The sequence below is a fragment of the Rhizophagus irregularis genome, chromosome 1 (assembly GCF_026210795.1).
Source record: "Rhizophagus irregularis chromosome 1, complete sequence".
Classification (NCBI taxonomy): domain Eukaryota; kingdom Fungi; phylum Glomeromycota; class Glomeromycetes; order Glomerales; family Glomeraceae; genus Rhizophagus; species Rhizophagus irregularis.
The window spans coordinates 4,545,231-4,563,455 of NC_089429.1; the positions used below are offsets into that span (position 1 = coordinate 4,545,231).

Here is an 18,225-nt window from a genome sequence, read left to right on the forward strand (position 1 = left end):
ACTTTTTTCTCTTTAAATAGAAATTTAGAATTCTTAACTCGCTATTGAATGATTTATATGGTTCATCAAAATTTGAATTCATACAATTTTTTTTTCTTTAAAAAAAGGAAAGAAAAAAGAATACGATATAAAACTGCTAACAATAAAAAAGAAAAAAAAACTTGTCGAAACAAAAAACAAATTTTGGTTATTTTTTGCTCATATATTTTATAAATTAATAAAGTAACATAATAATAAACAGCTTATTTTTATGGCTGATGAAATATTTAATCATATATGCAAATTTTATGGTACAATCATTAATACTTTTTGACCGCGTAAAGAAACCCTTTATCCAATCAAATGAGTCAATTAGAGAATGACCTTACACTGAAAAGCGTAAAAAGTTAGTGCTATAAGATAATATCATTCACGTTCAATTGTTTAAAAATAGTCGTCCACAAGTAATCACACTAGTCGAACTAAGCTATATTTATTAGGCCACACAAATTCAATTTTTCGGTTCACGTAACATTGAAATTTAAAATCGACCCGGGGACCCGGGGTTTATTGTTTATTAGTAAAAAAAGTTTATATATAAAATCGTGACATTTGATTGGTTGACTTTTAAAAGGGAGGAATTTATTTTCGCTCTAGAAGTTCTCAGCCGCGTAATAAACTTACCCGCCAATAAATTACGTCCCGATCACGTGATAAATTTTTTTATATATAAACTTTTTTTTATTGAAATTTGAAAAAGTGACCCGGCCGGGTGAAGTGAACCGAAAATTCGAATTTGTGTGGCCTTAAATATTAAATTAATCAAACCACATTTTTGCGAGCGAATATGATTGTGATTAAAACAAAATCGTGAATGTGATTTTTGGCACATTTTTGTTTTAGGATAAGTTTTATTATTAATTTTCTTTTATTCTTTAGTTTTATAAATTTACTCTTTTACCATAATGTTTTATTATTAACCTAGTAATGTTGTATCACTCGAAATTCTAAGCTTAAAAAAAAATGATCTTTACAATGGACGGAGTTGCTATGGTATTATGGGTCATTATCCTACGTTCTATAAATTGCGTGTTAAAATAAATATTATTCTTACTTAAAAAGCCAACGAAAAATCCACCAAAAAGTAGAGTATTTCATACAGCTGTATTAAGTAAGTAATGTAGTCATTGATTATATTTCTATTTAATTAATTATTTTATTATTTTTAATATGCTAATTTAAATGTTTCACTTTTTTGGAATATTTAAAAGCAAACGATAAATGAATAATTATATTTGGCGGCGCTGATAATACTACGAAACATCCAGCAGAGACTTATTATGAAGTATTAGATGTGAATACATACCAATGGTATCATAGTAATAAAGATATATACATTGGAGCTCCTTATAAAGGCCATACGGTAACTTTAGCTGACGATCATATGCTTATTGCTTTCGGTAAATATAACTATTTTTTTATTTTTGTCCAGAACGAAAAATATGACTGTTTACTGTATAAATTTGTGTTACCCCTGTAACGACCTTTCACCTTCTTTCCTTTCAATTTTACGAATTGCTCTGCTTCTCTTCCTTTTTTCGAATATGTTACTGTCTGCACCACTTTCACTCCGATATATTTTTTTTTTACTTTGAACTTATAATTTACTATGATTAATATTTTTTTAGGGTTCGTTTATACAAAGGAAGGTAATGTTCTTAATGATGAAATCTTGATTTATAATATTGGTGATTATGCCGATTTTGATCAGGTAGAAAATTTAAGTCAATGTCTGTCAATCACCTTCGGAACCTCCTGCTGCTACAGAACCTCCTACTACGGAACCTTCTCCACATGAAAAATCTTTGGATTAGTCTTTTTAAGTTTGATTTGATAGTGTCACGTGATTGACGATCATGTCTATCAATGTCACGAATATTTGAATGTTTGTATGTCTGTATAAATAAAACAAGAAAAACGGCTGGCATTAATGTGGACAAAATGTCCCGGACATGAAATTATAGTGGACATGGACCGGACTGTCCGGTCCGGGACTGTCCAATGTCCGTGTCCATGTCCCATGACAACACTGAGTAGGTGTAGTGGAAAAATCTTACCACGCTACGGTGACTGCCGCGTTCGCGTTGTTTATATTTATACCTGATCTCTATTTGTCACGCCCACCCATTGCCCATTGGGTGTTGGGTGTTGCAACTGTTATATGTGTCACCATAAACGTATCTATATAGTGGCATTTCTTGCGCCACGCCGCCACCCGCAGCCGTCTTCAAAGATCGAAAACTCAGACTTTTTCACATGCCCACCTTTTTACTTCATAACAAAATTTACTATTGTACTGGCGCTTGATACTTTTTAAAAGAATTGTGAAATTTAAAACTTTTAACTCTTTTATAGTTAATGATCGACAAGAAAGTTGTTATTTTTATAATTTAGTGACATTTCGGACGCTCTAACGGTCCTGCTGCCTAATTAAATATATCCGGAACTAAAACCTGAAATTTGGTATCTGCATTTTGCATTAGTATTACACAAACAACTATATATACTCGAATAAAGGCGTTTTATTTACCTTATTTTTAGGAAAAAATTATTTAGTAATGGCTCAAAGTAACGATAAAGGTAAAAGCATATAACATGAGTATAGATATCTAATACAAATTGAAATTGCTCTAAATTTTTTTCAAACCAAATTTGCAACATAATGAAACTAGTTTCAAAAATTGAGAAAGATAAAGGTAAGAAAATTATTTAACAGCTTGCGAATTATAAACATAATTTAAATTTTTTAAACTATTTCTAAATATTATTTTACTATATTAGCTCGTAAGTAATAGGTTATCTTATAATCGGAATGATAATTAATTAAATTACTTATTTCTATTATTTTATATAACCAAATAATTCATTTTATTATTTAATATTATTATAGTTGGTAAGTTAATAGCTATTTTTTTTTTATTGCATTTTACATGATATCTTAAATAACTAAATTTTCTATTAATATAATTACGATACTAATATCATAGGAAGTAAGTAATTAATTTTATATTAATTTAAAAGTATTTAAAGTATTTATTTAATAATTTTAATAATATAGGGAGTATGTTTTTATTTAATTCCATTATATTTATATAATATTTACATATAATTTAAACTAACTAAATTCTTTATTTAAAAAATTATTCAAACATTTTAGAACGTAAGTAATTCTATTATATTTATACAATATTTACATATAATTTAAACTAACTAGATTCTTTATTTAAAAAATTATTCAAATATTTTAGAACGTAAGTAATTCTATTATATTTATATAATATTTACATATAATTTAAACTAACTAAATTCTTTATTAAAAAACCATTTTGTAATTTCTTTTAGTTGGTAAGTTATAAGTTATTTATATAATATTTACATATAATTTAAACTAACTAAATTCTTTATTTAAAAAATTATTCAAATATTTTAGAACGTAAGTAATTCTATTATATTTATATAATATTTACATATAATTTAAGCTAACTAAATTCTTTATTTAAAAAATTATTCAAATATTTTAGATTGTAAGTAATTCTATTATATTTATATAATATTTACATATAATTTAAACTAACTAAATTCTTTATTTAAAAAATTATTCAAATATTTTAGATTGTAAGTAATTCTATTATATTTTTATAATATTTACTTATAATTTAAACTAACTAAATTCTTTATTTAAAAAATTATTCAAATATTTTAGATTGTAAGTAATTCTATTATATTTTTATAATATTTACATATAATTTATACTAACTAAATTCTTTATTTAAAAATTATTTATTAGGGAGTATGTTATTTATTTAATTCTATTATATTTATATAATATTTAAATATAATTTAAGCCAACTAAATTCTTTATTTAAAAATATTTTAGAATGTAAGTAATTTTATAATATTTACATATAATTTAAAACTAACTAAATTCTTTATTAAAAAACTATTTTGTAATTTCTTTTAGTTGGTAAGTTATAAGTTATTTATATAATATTTACATATAATTTAAACTAACTAAATTCTTTATTTAAAAATTATTCAAATATTTTAGAATGTAAGTAATTCTATTATATTTATATAATATTTATATTTAATTAAACTAACTAAATTCTTTATTTAAAAATTATTCAAATATTTTAGGTTGTAAGTAATTCTATCATATTTATATAATAATTACATATAATTTAAACTTACTAAATTCTTTATTTAAAAAATTATTCAAATATTTTAGATAGTGAGTAATTCTATTATATTTATAGAATATTTACATATAATTTAAACTAACTAAATTCTTTATTTAAAAAATTATTTATTTAATAATATAGGATGTATGTTATTTATTTAATTCTATTGTATTTATATAATATTTACATATAATTTAAATTAACTGAACTCTTTATTTAAAAAATTATTCAAATATTTTAGATGGTAAGTAATTCTATTATAATTTACATATAATTTAAACTAACTAAATTCTTTATTTAAAAAATTATTCAAATATTTTAGAACGTAAGTAATTCTATTATATTTATATAATATTTATATATAATTTAAACCAACTAAATTCTTTATTTAAAAAATTATTTATTTAATAATTTTAATAATATAGGGAGTATGTTATTTATTTGATTCTATTATATCTATATAATATTTACATATAATTTAAACTAACTAAATTTTTATTTAAAAAATTATTCAAATATTTTAGATTGTAAGTAATTCTATAATATTTATATAATATACATATAATTTAGACCAACTAAATTTTTTATTTAAAAAATTATTCAAATATTTTAGATAGTAAGTAATTCTATTATATTTATATAATATTTATATATAATTTAAACTAACTAAATTCTTTATTTAAAAAATTATTCAAATATTTTAGATAGTAAGTAATTCTATTACATTTATATAATATTTACATATAATTTAACTAACTAAATTCTTTATTTAAAAATTTATTTTGTAATTTTTTTTAGTTGGTATGTTATAAGTTATTTATTTAATTCTATTATATTTACTATAATATTTATATATAATTTAAACTAAATTCTTTATTTAAAAAATATTCAAATATTTAGATGGTAAGTAATTCTATATTTACTATATAATATTTACATATAATTTAAACTAACTAAATTCTTTATTTAAAAAATTATTTACTTAATAATATAGGGCGTATGTTATTTATTTAATTCTATTATATTTATATAATATTTACATATAATTTAAACTAACTAAATCCTTTATTTAAAAAATTATTTATTTAATAATATAGGGCGTATGTTATTTATTTAATTCTATTATATTTATATAATATTTACATATAATTTAAACTAACTAAATTCTTTATTTAAAAAATTATTCAAATATTTTAGATAGTAAGTAATTCTATTATATTTATATAATATTTATATATAATTTAAACTAACTAAATTCTTTATTTAAAAAATTATTCAAATATTTTAGAACGTAAGTAATTCTATTTATATTTATATAATATTTACATATAATTCAAACTAACTAAATTCTTTATTTAAAAAATTATTTTGTAATTTCTTTTAGTTGGTAAGTTATAAGTTATTTATTTAATTTTATTATATTTATATAATATTTACATATAATTTAAACTAACTAAATTTTTTATTTTAAAAATTGTTCAATTATTTTAGATTGTAAGTAATTCTATTATATTTATATAATATTTACATATAATTAACTAACTAAATTCTTTATTTAAAAAATTCTTTATTTAATGATATAGTCTGTAAGTTATTTATTTAATTCTATTATATTTATATAATATTTACATATAATTTAAACTAACTAAATTATTTATTTAAAAAATTATTTATTTAATAATATAGGGCGTATGTTATTTATTTAATTCTATTATATTTATATAATATTTACATATAATTTAAACTAACTAAATTCTTTATTTAAAAAATTATTTATTTAATGATATAGGGCGTATGTTATTTATTTAATTCTATTATATTTATATAATATTTATATATAATTTAAACTAACTAAATTCTTTATTTAAAAAATTATTCAAATATTTTAGAACGTAAGTAATTCTATTTATATTTATATAATATTTACATATAATTTAAACTAACTAAATTCCTATTTATATTTATATAATATTTACATATAATTTAAACTAACTAAATTCTTTATTTAAAAAATTATTTATTTAATAATATAGGGCGTATGTTATTTATTTAATTCTATTATATTTATATAATATTTACATATAATTTAAATTAACTAAATTCTTTATTTAAAAAATTATTTTGTAATTTCTTTTAGTTGGTAATTTATATGTTATTTATTAAATATATAATATTTACATATAATTTAAACTAACTTAATTCTTTATTTAAAAAAAAATTATTCAAATATTTTAGATGGTAAGTAATTCTATTATATTTTTATAATACTTACATATAATTTATACTAACTAAATTCTTTATTTTAAAAATTATTTATTAGGGAGTATGTTATTTATTTAATTCTATTATATTTATATAATATTTAAATATAATTTAAACTAACTAAATTCTTTATTTAAAAATATTTTAGAATGTAAGTAATTTTACAATATTTACATATAATTTAAATTAACTAAATTCTTTATTTAAAAAATTATTTACTTAATAATATAGGGCGTATGTTATTTATTTAATTCTATTATATTTATATAATATTTACATATAATTTAAACTAACTAAATTCTTTATTTAAAAAATTATTCAAATATTTTAGATAGTAAGTAATTCTATTATATTTATATAATATTTATATATAATTTAAACTAACTAAATTCTTTATTTAAAAAATTATTCAAATATTTTAGAACGTAAGTAATTCTATAATATTTACATATAATTTAAAATTAACTAAATTCTTTATTAAAAAACTATTTTGTAATTTCTTTTAGTTAGTAAGTTATAAGTTATTTATTTAATTCTATTATATTTATATAATATTTGCATATAATTTAAACTAACTAAATTCGTTATTTAAAAAATTATTCAAATATTTTAGATAGTAAGTAATTCTATTTATATTTATATAATATTTACATATAATTCAAACTAACTAAATTCTTTATTTAAAAAATTATTTTGTAATTTCTTTTAGTTGGTAAGTTATAAGTTATTTATTTAATTTTATTATATTTATATAATATTTACATATAATTTAAACTAACTAAATTTTTTATTTTAAAAATTGTTCAATTATTTTAGATTGTAAGTAATTCTATTATATTTATATAATATTTACATATAATTAACTAACTAAATTCTTTATTTAAAAAATTCTTTATTTAATGATATAGTCTGTAAGTTATTTATTTAATTCTATTATATTTATATAATATTTACATATAATTTAAACTAACTAAATTATTTATTTAAAAAATTATTTATTTAATAATATAGGGCGTATGTTATTTATTTAATTCTATTATATTTATATAATATTTACATATAATTTAAACTAACTAAATTCTTTATTTAAAAAATTATTCAAATATTTTAGATGGTAAGTAATTCCATTATATTTATATAATATTTACATATAATTTTAACTAACTAAATTCTTTATTTAAAAAATCATTCAAATATTTTAGATGGTAAGTAATTCTATTATATTTATATAATATTACATATAATTTAAACTAACTAAGTTCTTTTTAAATTATTTTGTAATTTCTTTTAGCTGGTAAATTATTTGTTATTTATTTAATTCTATTATATTTATACAGTATTTCATATAATTTAAACTAACAATTCTTTATTTAACAAATTATTTTGTAATTTTCTTTAGCTGGTAAGTTATTTGTTATTTATTTAATTCTATTACTATATTTATGTAATATTACATATAATTTAAACTAATTAAGTTCTTTATTTATTAAATTATTTTGTAATTTCTTTTAGCTGGTAAGTCATTTGTTATTAAATTCTATTATATTTATATAATATTTACATATAATTTAAATTTACTAAATTCTTTACTTAAAAATTATTTTGTAATTTCTTTTAGTTGGTAAGTTATAAATTATTATATACTATTATTTAAAATTAAATTAATTAATTATTTAAACTATATTAAATTTTTATAATTTTATTTAGAGTAAGTATAATTAATATTGTTTAATATTTAAATTTTTAATGTAAATTTTATTTAAATTTTAATTTAATATAATTTCATTTTATACTTAAAGAATTGTTACTAGTGGAAGTAAAATTATGGATCAATTTATTTCTGAAAATAAATTAAAATGGATTTCTTATGATAAATTTAAACATATTAAATATCTTGATAAAGGAGGATTTGGTATTGTATATAAAGCTAAATATAAAGCTACTAAGTATAAAGATATTAAAGTTATTCTTAAATATTTTGATTATCTTAATAATTCAGATGAAAGTTTAAATGAAAGTTTAAATGAAGTATGATTAAATATTATCTTTTTTTTAATATTATAAATTATTTATACCTAATTTACTGATAAATATTATTTTTTATAGTGGAAAATTATTGATTCATATGAAATTATTAGAATATATGGATTTACAAAAAATCCAGATACTTTGAATTATGTATTAATAATGGAGTATAGAAATAAGAATAGTTTAAAAAAATGTTTAACAGAAATAACAAAAAATTGGGAACAAAAATTATTTTGTTTATATCAAATTATTAAGGGACTTAATGATATTCATGAAGAAGATCTTATTCATTATAGCTTTCATAATGGTAATATTTTATGTAACAAATATGAAGAAAATATATATGGAATTTTTATTAGTGATTATTTAGGATTATATCAACTTGCAAAATCTTTTTTAAAAGCAAATGATATCTATGGAGTTTTACCATTTATAGCACCTGAAATTTTAAAAGGTCAACCCTATACTCAAGCTAGTAATATATATAGTTTTTCTATAATTATGTGGGAATTTACATCTAAAATTCTACCATTTAATGATAAAGCACATGATATTCAGCTTGCTTTAAGTATTTGTAAAGGTGAACGTCCTGAAATTATTGAAAATACTCCACAATGTTATATAGATTTAATGAAAAAATGCTGGGATGAAGATCCATTAAAAAGACCATCTTCTAAAGAAATTTTAAATATTATTGAAAATTGGATTTTTCGTCCTGAGAATAAGAAAATTGAAGATATTAATGAAGAATTAAAAAGCAATATTATGGAATTTATAAATGCACCAATTGAGCATCTTATTGTAGAATCTCATCCAAAAGCATGCTATACAAGTCATTCACTTGGTTTTACTAGTAAAGAATTAATTGAAAAACTAATTCTAGAAAGCCCTCAGGTATTTCTTGAACTATATCAAAGTTCTCAAAATGAATTACAAAATATTCAAATTGAATTAGTTAATTTACAACAAAGAAATTCTCGAATAGAAGAAGAAATTCTTAAGTTAGAAAAGATTGCTGAAACTTATTATCAAAGTTCTCAAAATGAGTTAGTTAATTTACAACAAAGAAATTCTCAATTTAAAAATCAATTAATTCAAACAAAAGAAGAAAAACTCAAGTTAGAAAATGAATTATTTGATTTACAACAAAGGAATTTTAAATTTGAGCAAAATAATCAAAATCCGAGGCTTAAATTTGCTAAACAGATTAAAGAATTTGCAAAAAAAGAAAATGTTTTACAAACCCAAATTATTGATCTACAAAATGAAAAGCAAAACTTAGCTGGCAATTTAACTGAACAGTTGGGACAAAATAAACTAATTAACCAGCAAGTTCAAGATCAAATCTGCCAGTTAAAGCAAGAAGAAACTAAATTGCAAGAAAAATTATCTCAAATAAAAGCTAATATTCAAGAATTAAAATCTTACAAAGAAAGCTTAATTGAACAAAAAGAGCAATTAGAAAATAGATTAAATCAGTTTCAAGTTAATTATGAACAGATAGAACAAGAAAAGATCAGATTATACAATATGGCAGAAGGACTTTCACAAGAACAGAAGCAAACAATTAAATTGAAAATCAAGTTTGAAAAAGAAATTGCTCAATTGGAACAAAATTTGATTATTGAAGAACAAATCAAAATGCAATTAACTCAAGCTTTACAGATTAAAGTTGATAAAATAAATGAATTAGAACAAAAACTTATTAACCTTGATCAAGAGCGTATTAAAAAATTACAAAATAAAAGAAAAGAATTGAGTGAAATTGAAAAGGAATTATTAAATAAATTAACTAGTGGGAAAAATACTAAAGAAATTCATAAAGAAGAAGCTAAACAAAAAGAGATAAATGAACTCCAACAAGAATTATCAAGAACTTTAGCTTCTTATAATATCAATAGAAAAAAACAGGTTTTCAATCAAGTCAATAATTTTTTGAAAGTTAAGGGTGATTTCCTAACTTTACGAGAAGAAGCTATTAAAAAACTACAAAATTGCTGCAATCATCTAGAAAGTTCTATTAATAAAGAAAGAAATACTATTGGTTCTAACAGAGATATGAAAATCTCAAAATTGACTGATAAATATACTAAAAAATTTCAAAGTATTCTTGTAAAATATAATGATGGATTGTTAGAGTTGAACAAAATTTATTATTCCTTAAAGAATGTTATTCAGAAAAATAAAGAGTTGGAAGTTAGCCTCATGATTGAAAATATTCTTAAGTTGAATTCTTTCAATCTTGATAAATACAAAATTTTTAAATTTGCTACTAATTCTCAGGAAGGAACCAGAATTCAATTAAATTCTAATATGATGGAAGAAGATATAAATTCATTAAGAAAGAATTTGAATGAATTGAAATTAGAATTAAACCAAGAAAAAAAAGAATCAAAAAATTTAGCAACAGTTTAAATTTAACCATATTGATGGATTATAGTACAATTCATAAAATAGTTATTTATTGAAAAGAAATTAAGTATAGTATTTACAATATATATTCTAGAATTTATTGAACATTAATAGTTCTAGAAATTTTGAGATTTTTTTTATTAAATTATAACTATATTTTTATATTTTATTTTTGTTTTTTATCAATAAAGGATCATTAAACTTAAAGTTCGTTATATAAATCATTTAAATAACCATTGTAAATGTTTTTTACTTATATTTAAATTAAAAATAAATAAAACATATTTAGTATATGAGATGATTTATATTTATTTATTTATTTATTTTATGTGAAGAATGGCAGGATCACCAAAAGAGCAAAACTAACTAATTAAAGAAAGAAGTTCAACATAAATCTGTCATCCAGGGGAAGGAGAAGCCTACCTGTGGACCCAAACTTCTTTTTAAAGAAACTAGACTAATCCTCTATCACGTCCAGTAGAGGACGAGGTAAAAAGCGCCAAAATAAAACTTCGAACAAAAAAATATAAAGTAAACTATTAAAAGAAGTCAGTGGATATCTACATATTATAAATAAAATAAACATCATTACATATAGGTGAAGAATAATTAATAATAAAAAATTCACTGGTACGTGCGAAACAGGATCTGTGATTTTACTAGTGGATGGAAAATTACCGTATGAATCAGAAATTGCGCTATTAAATATTGGATTATGTTCATTCATTACACGACTTAAAATATAATATTTGGCATTAATATTGTAAAACTATCTTTACTAAAATCTTTACTTACTTTCAATTTTTTTTCTTTTCTTTAGTAATACTATCATCACCACCATAAGATCTCCGATTATATCCTCCAAGAATTTCTTTACTATTGTCACTTTAACGATTCGAGAATGATAACTACAAAATTGATGAAAATTTATTTTCATGTGTAAGTCCATCACGCGTTCCACGAAATAATAATTTGAATTCGTATGGAGAAATCATCGTCCATTGATAAAATTTTTTTTATTTATTTATTAAATTACATCAGGAACCTTAATAAAAGAATACATGAAAGACTATTGGATAAAACAAAAGACTATTGTTAATAGTTAAAATAATTAAGCCGTGAAATCATTAATAATGAATGTTACGTGAATTTATTCATTTTCTGCATGTATTTTTTTTATTTAGTATATATATACTGTAGTTTATTTGGCATAGAATTGGAAGATGAACTAACTGATGATCGAAAGTGGCTTAATAGGTGTAAATAATTGTATGATATTTAGTATAAAACAGTAAAATGAATAAATGTAATAAATAATTGTCCATTCGGCGAAACGGCTTTCAACGAAACATCCATATTGGTAAATCAAATTTGATTGGTTGATCCGGGCTCCGAGATCAATTTGCCAGAGCGGAAAATCTCAATATTATATTTAGTGGCACGTGACAAACGACAACGGTAATCGAAGTCAAAATCTCTTCGACAAGGGGTTAATAGATTATTTTTTATAGTAATAATTTTATGTCATAAACATCTATTGAATAAAATATTATAAAATAAAAATTTTATCCAATATTAATTGACTACTAGTTATTTCTCATACAAAAAATTAAATAAATCACTTGATTCATAATAAACACCTCGGATCATACATTAGGTTTTTTTCTTTTGACTAAAGCTATCTGCTAAAATTAGCTTAATATTTTTAAACAAAAACTTCATTGTTCAGTCGGTTAGGAATATGCGGGATTTTACTGACCAACTATAACTCAGTTATTTGATGGGGAATATCGGTCTTCGACCGATATCTCTATTCCCCCATCCAATAACTATTCAATATTCAGTAAAAATTAATATTAACCATAAACCAGACCAAATTACCGATCCTAAATGTTGAGACTACTGAACATCATGAAGTACGTCTTACAACGAAATGACGGTATTTAATTCTGGAGAAAAAAAAATTTTTTCTTAAATTAAACAAGTTATTCAAAGGATGATTTCATAACTTTAAAGAATACTAACTTAAATTGAAAATTTTAATAAAAAGAATACATTTCTTTAACTTCAAAAGAATTTTTAAATAATGTATTTCCTTATAAAGATATTCTACCCGAGGAATTATATATAAATCTATTAAAATATTATTTTAATAGTGATTATAGTCCATCTAAGAAAAATTTAAAAAGTATGATTATTACATATTTTTATAAAAGTGCTAATCGCTATCATTTCTATCATTTTCGGCGAAATGGCTTTGGCGAAATGGGTTTTAGTGAAATGGACTTCAGTGAAAAGCCCGGATACCTTATTATTTATTTTAAGCCGTAATATTATGGAACTTAATTATTGACTTTCCTTTGCAGTAAATACATATATTAAATTAATAATTCGATTAACAAATTATGAACTACTTCATCGTTATATTGTTTATATTGTTTATGGATTCATATAATGCTACTTTGTTACTAATCCTCCCACTACTATTCTTATTCTTAAACTTCTTTGAAGAACTTATAAATTGAGGCTCTTTCAATAGTTATTTTTTATGGTTAATCTTTATCTTCGCTAATCCTATTTTTGTTAATCTTATTGTTATTTTATATTATTATTTCATTATTTTTTGTTAATTTCATTATCTTTTGTTATTTCTTATCGTCGGGATTTTGTACGGGTCCCATTATACCTATTTTAAGCTAATTAAATTCTAATTTATTTAGATGGTAAATTATACTAAGTTATTATTTTATTATTTTTTTTTGTTATTTTTTAATTATTATTTTATTCTTTATTTATTATTCTTCGGTTGTTAGATATTATATTTTATTTCACGGGTAAATTTTTTTTTTTGAGGCTGAGATTTTTTGTAATTATCATCTATTTTCAGATAATAAACTTTTTTACATTAAATTGATTATATTTGATCATGCGATCATGCATATTTGTATTTCTCAGCAGTCCAGATAATTTGACTCTCCGCTGTATTTAAGGCAAAAAAATAATGATTGTAGACTAACCGATATGGAAATTTACTATTGTTTAGACTACTACGTGACGCAATGGTTTCAGAGTCATATGATAGCTCGGCCATAAAGATGACTCATAAATCAAACAAACTATTAGTCATGGTTGATAACAATATTCATTCAACAATAGAATATAACATTGTAGACTTATATCATGTGATAAGAAAATAATATAAAAAGGTACACCTTCCTAACAAAAAAAGCCACTACCTAATAAAAAACTCTCCTAACAAAAAAATAAATAATAATGTTGTTTCCGAGTTTTAAACTCTCCTAACAAAAAAAAAAGATGATGGTCCATACGAACAACAAAAGGCTTTTATGGATAATAACGTTGCCTTCGACCTATGAAAAAATTAAACGTTAAAACCTACTGCTGTCTAACAAATGTTACTGTTTACTGGAATTTTTAAGAGGTGGGTAAAGAGTATTCTATCACCCACTGACCATAAGCCTTGACTGCACACCGCGAAAGCAACGTGCGAAGGTTTATGAGGGCTGACCGAACGACTTTAAAGGGTTGCAAATAGATGACTGGGGCCCATCGTACGAGAACCCACCCCAAGGTTATATCTTTGAAAGTGGAGCCTTAGTTAAGGTACCTGAATATAAGTCATCAGGTTCAAATTCACCGTCTTGAAGATATAGTAGTTGGCTGACAAGTGCTCTGGAGTCACTCTTGCAAAGGATCTGATGGTCATAATAGAGGATATAGATGGTGGTGAAGGATACCATGATATATATAGTCACTCCCGAAATGTATGCTTATCCCTAAGGTAGTTGGGTTATGGTGTACAACCACTTGTCAAAATGGTCACTGTTTAAAATACCATTTTGGTATTCACTATTATGGCCTGAAGTGAATGAGCTAGAACTAACATAAGGTTTCAATGCTAATTTATAGGGACCTGTAGAATGGCATGGGCGGAAAGAAATGCAACAAAGAGAACTCCACTTCAAGAAATTAAATCGGTTCTTATTGCTCAGTTTACATTTTTCATTGTTTTATATTATCACATAATTGGTTACTGACCACCAAACTATTTTAACATAGCGTTATAAGAAGACCAGCATGAAGTCCGGCAAAAAAAAATAAGATATATGAGACGGTATAATCTATAGTCAATGGCCATATATATTAGTGTAGAAAATTTAGCAAATGAGCCTAATCATGTAATTTATTTACTACATCAAAAAATAATTCATCCGAAAAGGCTATACATTGTATTAAGAATATTTTTCGTGGGATATAGAGATGTATGGTGATAAAAAAAAGTGAGACCTAAAGTCCCACTTGAATAAAATAAATCACGTCCTATATGAAAGTTGTAATCGAATATGTAATCTGAATTTGATAAGTAATGTTATATCCCAGGAACACGTAATTTATTCTCGAACTTTCTTGCATATACTCAAAGTTTTACGTATAAAAAAAAAGAGATCTTTGTATATGGGTAGCGTCAAAAGTTTTTTTTTATTATAAATCCGTTGATCAGACTTTCGTGATGCGATCATATTAACGTAATCTCCCCAAAAGTGATCCTGTAAATTATATAAAAAAGGTGAGACCCTGGGGATTAGTGAACTCTTATCTATCTTGTGCAAGTAAGGTGAAAAAATAACAAACGAAATAATCACATTATCAATAATATTAATCAAACGAACTCGTATATTCCGCAAATTAATAATGTTGGTTTTGTTGCTCGACTAGTTTCTAAAAGAACGCCATCAATGTTAATCGATTTTTCCGGCTCTATAATGCTCAAAGTCAAAGCGGACATATTACTATTCTTGATCTTTTAACACATTTGGTATTCGCCGAGAAATCGTGATTGCTAGCACGTGCCTCATCGCCGCAGTAAAATTCAGAGAAAAAAAATCACATCTGTAATTTCAGCAGTATCATCCTGCCTATAAAAAAATCGAAACACCTTTATTATAACGCATTAAGCAACATTCATAGTCTTCCGAATTTATACTTAGGTTCGAAATTTCTTATTTTTGGAGAAGTTCTCTTCTGGAATATTATTATTTAATAGTGTTGTATGGGCGGAAGTGATGTACTGTAGATAGACAAAACTTCTGTAGATATGTGTGGGATATTTTATTTCGGAAATCTAGTGTAGAAAAAGCTGAGAATCTATAGTGATAGAAACAAATTAGCTATATTTTTCGAAAACGTGAGAAAGTAAAGAAATAACTAGTCCCATCTTTGATAGCAACATACAATTTATTCGCTTAACACAGTCCTATTTCTTGGAGTTACGCTCTTAAATTTCCAGATTTGCAATAAATAATAATAATAGTTGTGTACTTGTGTTTGGCCACATTTTGGGCGTTATTTTTAACAAATAACAATGCAATTTAAATATAATGAGTAATGATAAAACCGTAATTCGTAACCCGTAATCCTACGCGTTGACGCGTTGACGTGTTTGATTAATCTCGATTTCATATGATCGTTCGGAGTTTTATAAATAGCTTGAATTTCATTGCCATAGAATCATTTTCACAGATTCCCTATAAGAAATATGTATACGGAAAGGATACGTTTTGTATACATTTTATGTACGTTTTTATAGATTCCGTATACAAATTCCGTATATTTAATAAGCAATTCATTTTTGAACATTTTTTAAAAAAACTAATGTATACGGAAAAAATTAATCATGCGGAATGTATACGGAATTTTTAAACTTAAGATAATTTTACCCATAATAACACGAGATCACATGATTGTTTATTGTTTTGTTATGATACGTTTTTTGTTTTTTATATAAACCCTTACTTTGATGAGTTTGATCTTCCGATCTTCCTTTCTGTCTTTCTTTTCCTTTCTCTTTCTCTTGTCTTATTTTTGTTATTTTTTCTAAATTTTTCTTCTTTCTTCGTCACCCCCTTTTAAAAATAATTTTTTTTTTCATACCTCACTTTAAAAAAAATTTTTTTTCGTCACTCTCCTTTGAAAAAAAATTTTTTTTCGTCACTCCCTTAAAAAAAAATTTTTTCTTTTATTCCCACTCTTCTTTTTTTTTAAAAAAAATTTCTTCTTTCTATTTCTATTTCCTCTTTATAAAAAAATTTTTATTTTTCTAACTTTGACGTCCTCCCTTTAAAAAAAAATTTTTTTTTAACTTTCCTAACTTCGTTATCCCTCTTTTTTAAAAAATATTTTTTTTGGTTTATTCTTTATTCCCCTTTCTTCTTTATTTATATTTAATTTCATAGGCCAGCAGATTTTTTTTGTGAGAATATTCAGTTTCTTTTTTTTTTGTAGATCAGTTTGGGAGTCCTTTTCTTTTTGTAGGATGATTCAGGATTTTTTTCTTTTTTTAAGTCAGTTCAAATTTTTTTGTTTTTTTGTATGTTGGGTTCAGATTCTTTTCTTTTTGTAGGTTGTTTCAGTTTTTTTGCTTTAGAGTCTTCTTTTTTTGTAGGTCAGTTTTGGATTTATTTTGTTGTTTTGGTTTCTTTTTCATCAGATGCTTCATAATTCTTTTCATTTATGTAGGTCAGACATTCTGGAGTTCTCTTTCTTTTTTTGTAGGAATGCTGACCTTTGGTGACTTGGACGATTGCAGATACTATATGAAGGGGGGTTTTGTTTCCAATTAAGTTAGACGTTCTTATGTTTCTTTTTTTTGTTCTTTTAGGTTGTTTGATCCAAATGAACCTGAACTTATAGATAATTTAGGTTGCAATAGGTGGTTTTAATAAAGAGGGAATTTTCATAATGTATTTGTACTTTGTTTATTTTCTATTTTTTATTTAATTTAATAAAGTGAAATTAGATTTATGTAAATACAATTATAGTAAACTGTAATACAAATAGTAAATTCAGTGACCAAATCGTATAAATTACGTGATAAAATCAGTGATCAAATCATGTAAATTCCATATAAATCCCGTGCAAATTCCGTATCCAAACCATATTTTTGGTGATACGGAATTGTGCATTTTTCCGTATCCTATTATGATACGTTATTTCTAAGGAAAAAAAATCGTATAAAAACTTTATAAAAAACGTATCCAATTTTTTTATAGGGATTACTTTCTTTGAAACACCCGCAGAATACTGGAGCTTGGACAGCTTGGACACAATTGTATCACACTATTGTTATTACGAAGACAACGTTTGTCGCATTCTCGACTATATTAAAAAAGACCTAAAGTGACGTGTAATGATGGAAGACCATGATGCTCAGCAAGCAAAAGAACTTCTGGGTCCCGGCTGGACGGTACCCGGTATCCTTCTGAATTCCTGGAAAATGATCTCA

The 18,225-nt window shown here is 22.9% G+C and overlaps 2 protein-coding genes across 2 annotated transcripts; both read left to right on the top strand.

The window, feature by feature from the left end:
• Window positions 1-1,002: 1,002 nt before the first annotated feature.
• OCT59_000930 (uncharacterized protein) lies at window positions 1,003-1,853 on the top strand (the record flags this gene model as incomplete). The annotated part of the gene is made up of 5 exons (XM_066139212.1): window positions 1,003-1,032; window positions 1,102-1,150; window positions 1,308-1,439; window positions 1,668-1,688; window positions 1,765-1,853. The coding sequence occupies 5 exons, from the start codon at window positions 1,003-1,005 to the stop codon at window positions 1,851-1,853; spliced, it is 321 nt and encodes a 106-aa protein (XP_065988636.1).
• Window positions 1,854-8,306: 6,453 nt separating this feature from the next.
• Window positions 8,307-10,925, top strand: OCT59_000931 (uncharacterized protein; the record flags this gene model as incomplete). The annotated part of the gene is made up of 3 exons (XM_066139213.1): window positions 8,307-8,510; window positions 8,589-8,817; window positions 9,136-10,925. The coding sequence occupies 3 exons, from the start codon at window positions 8,307-8,309 to the stop codon at window positions 10,923-10,925; spliced, it is 2,223 nt and encodes a 740-aa protein (XP_065988637.1).
• Window positions 10,926-18,225: the final 7,300 nt, after the last annotated feature.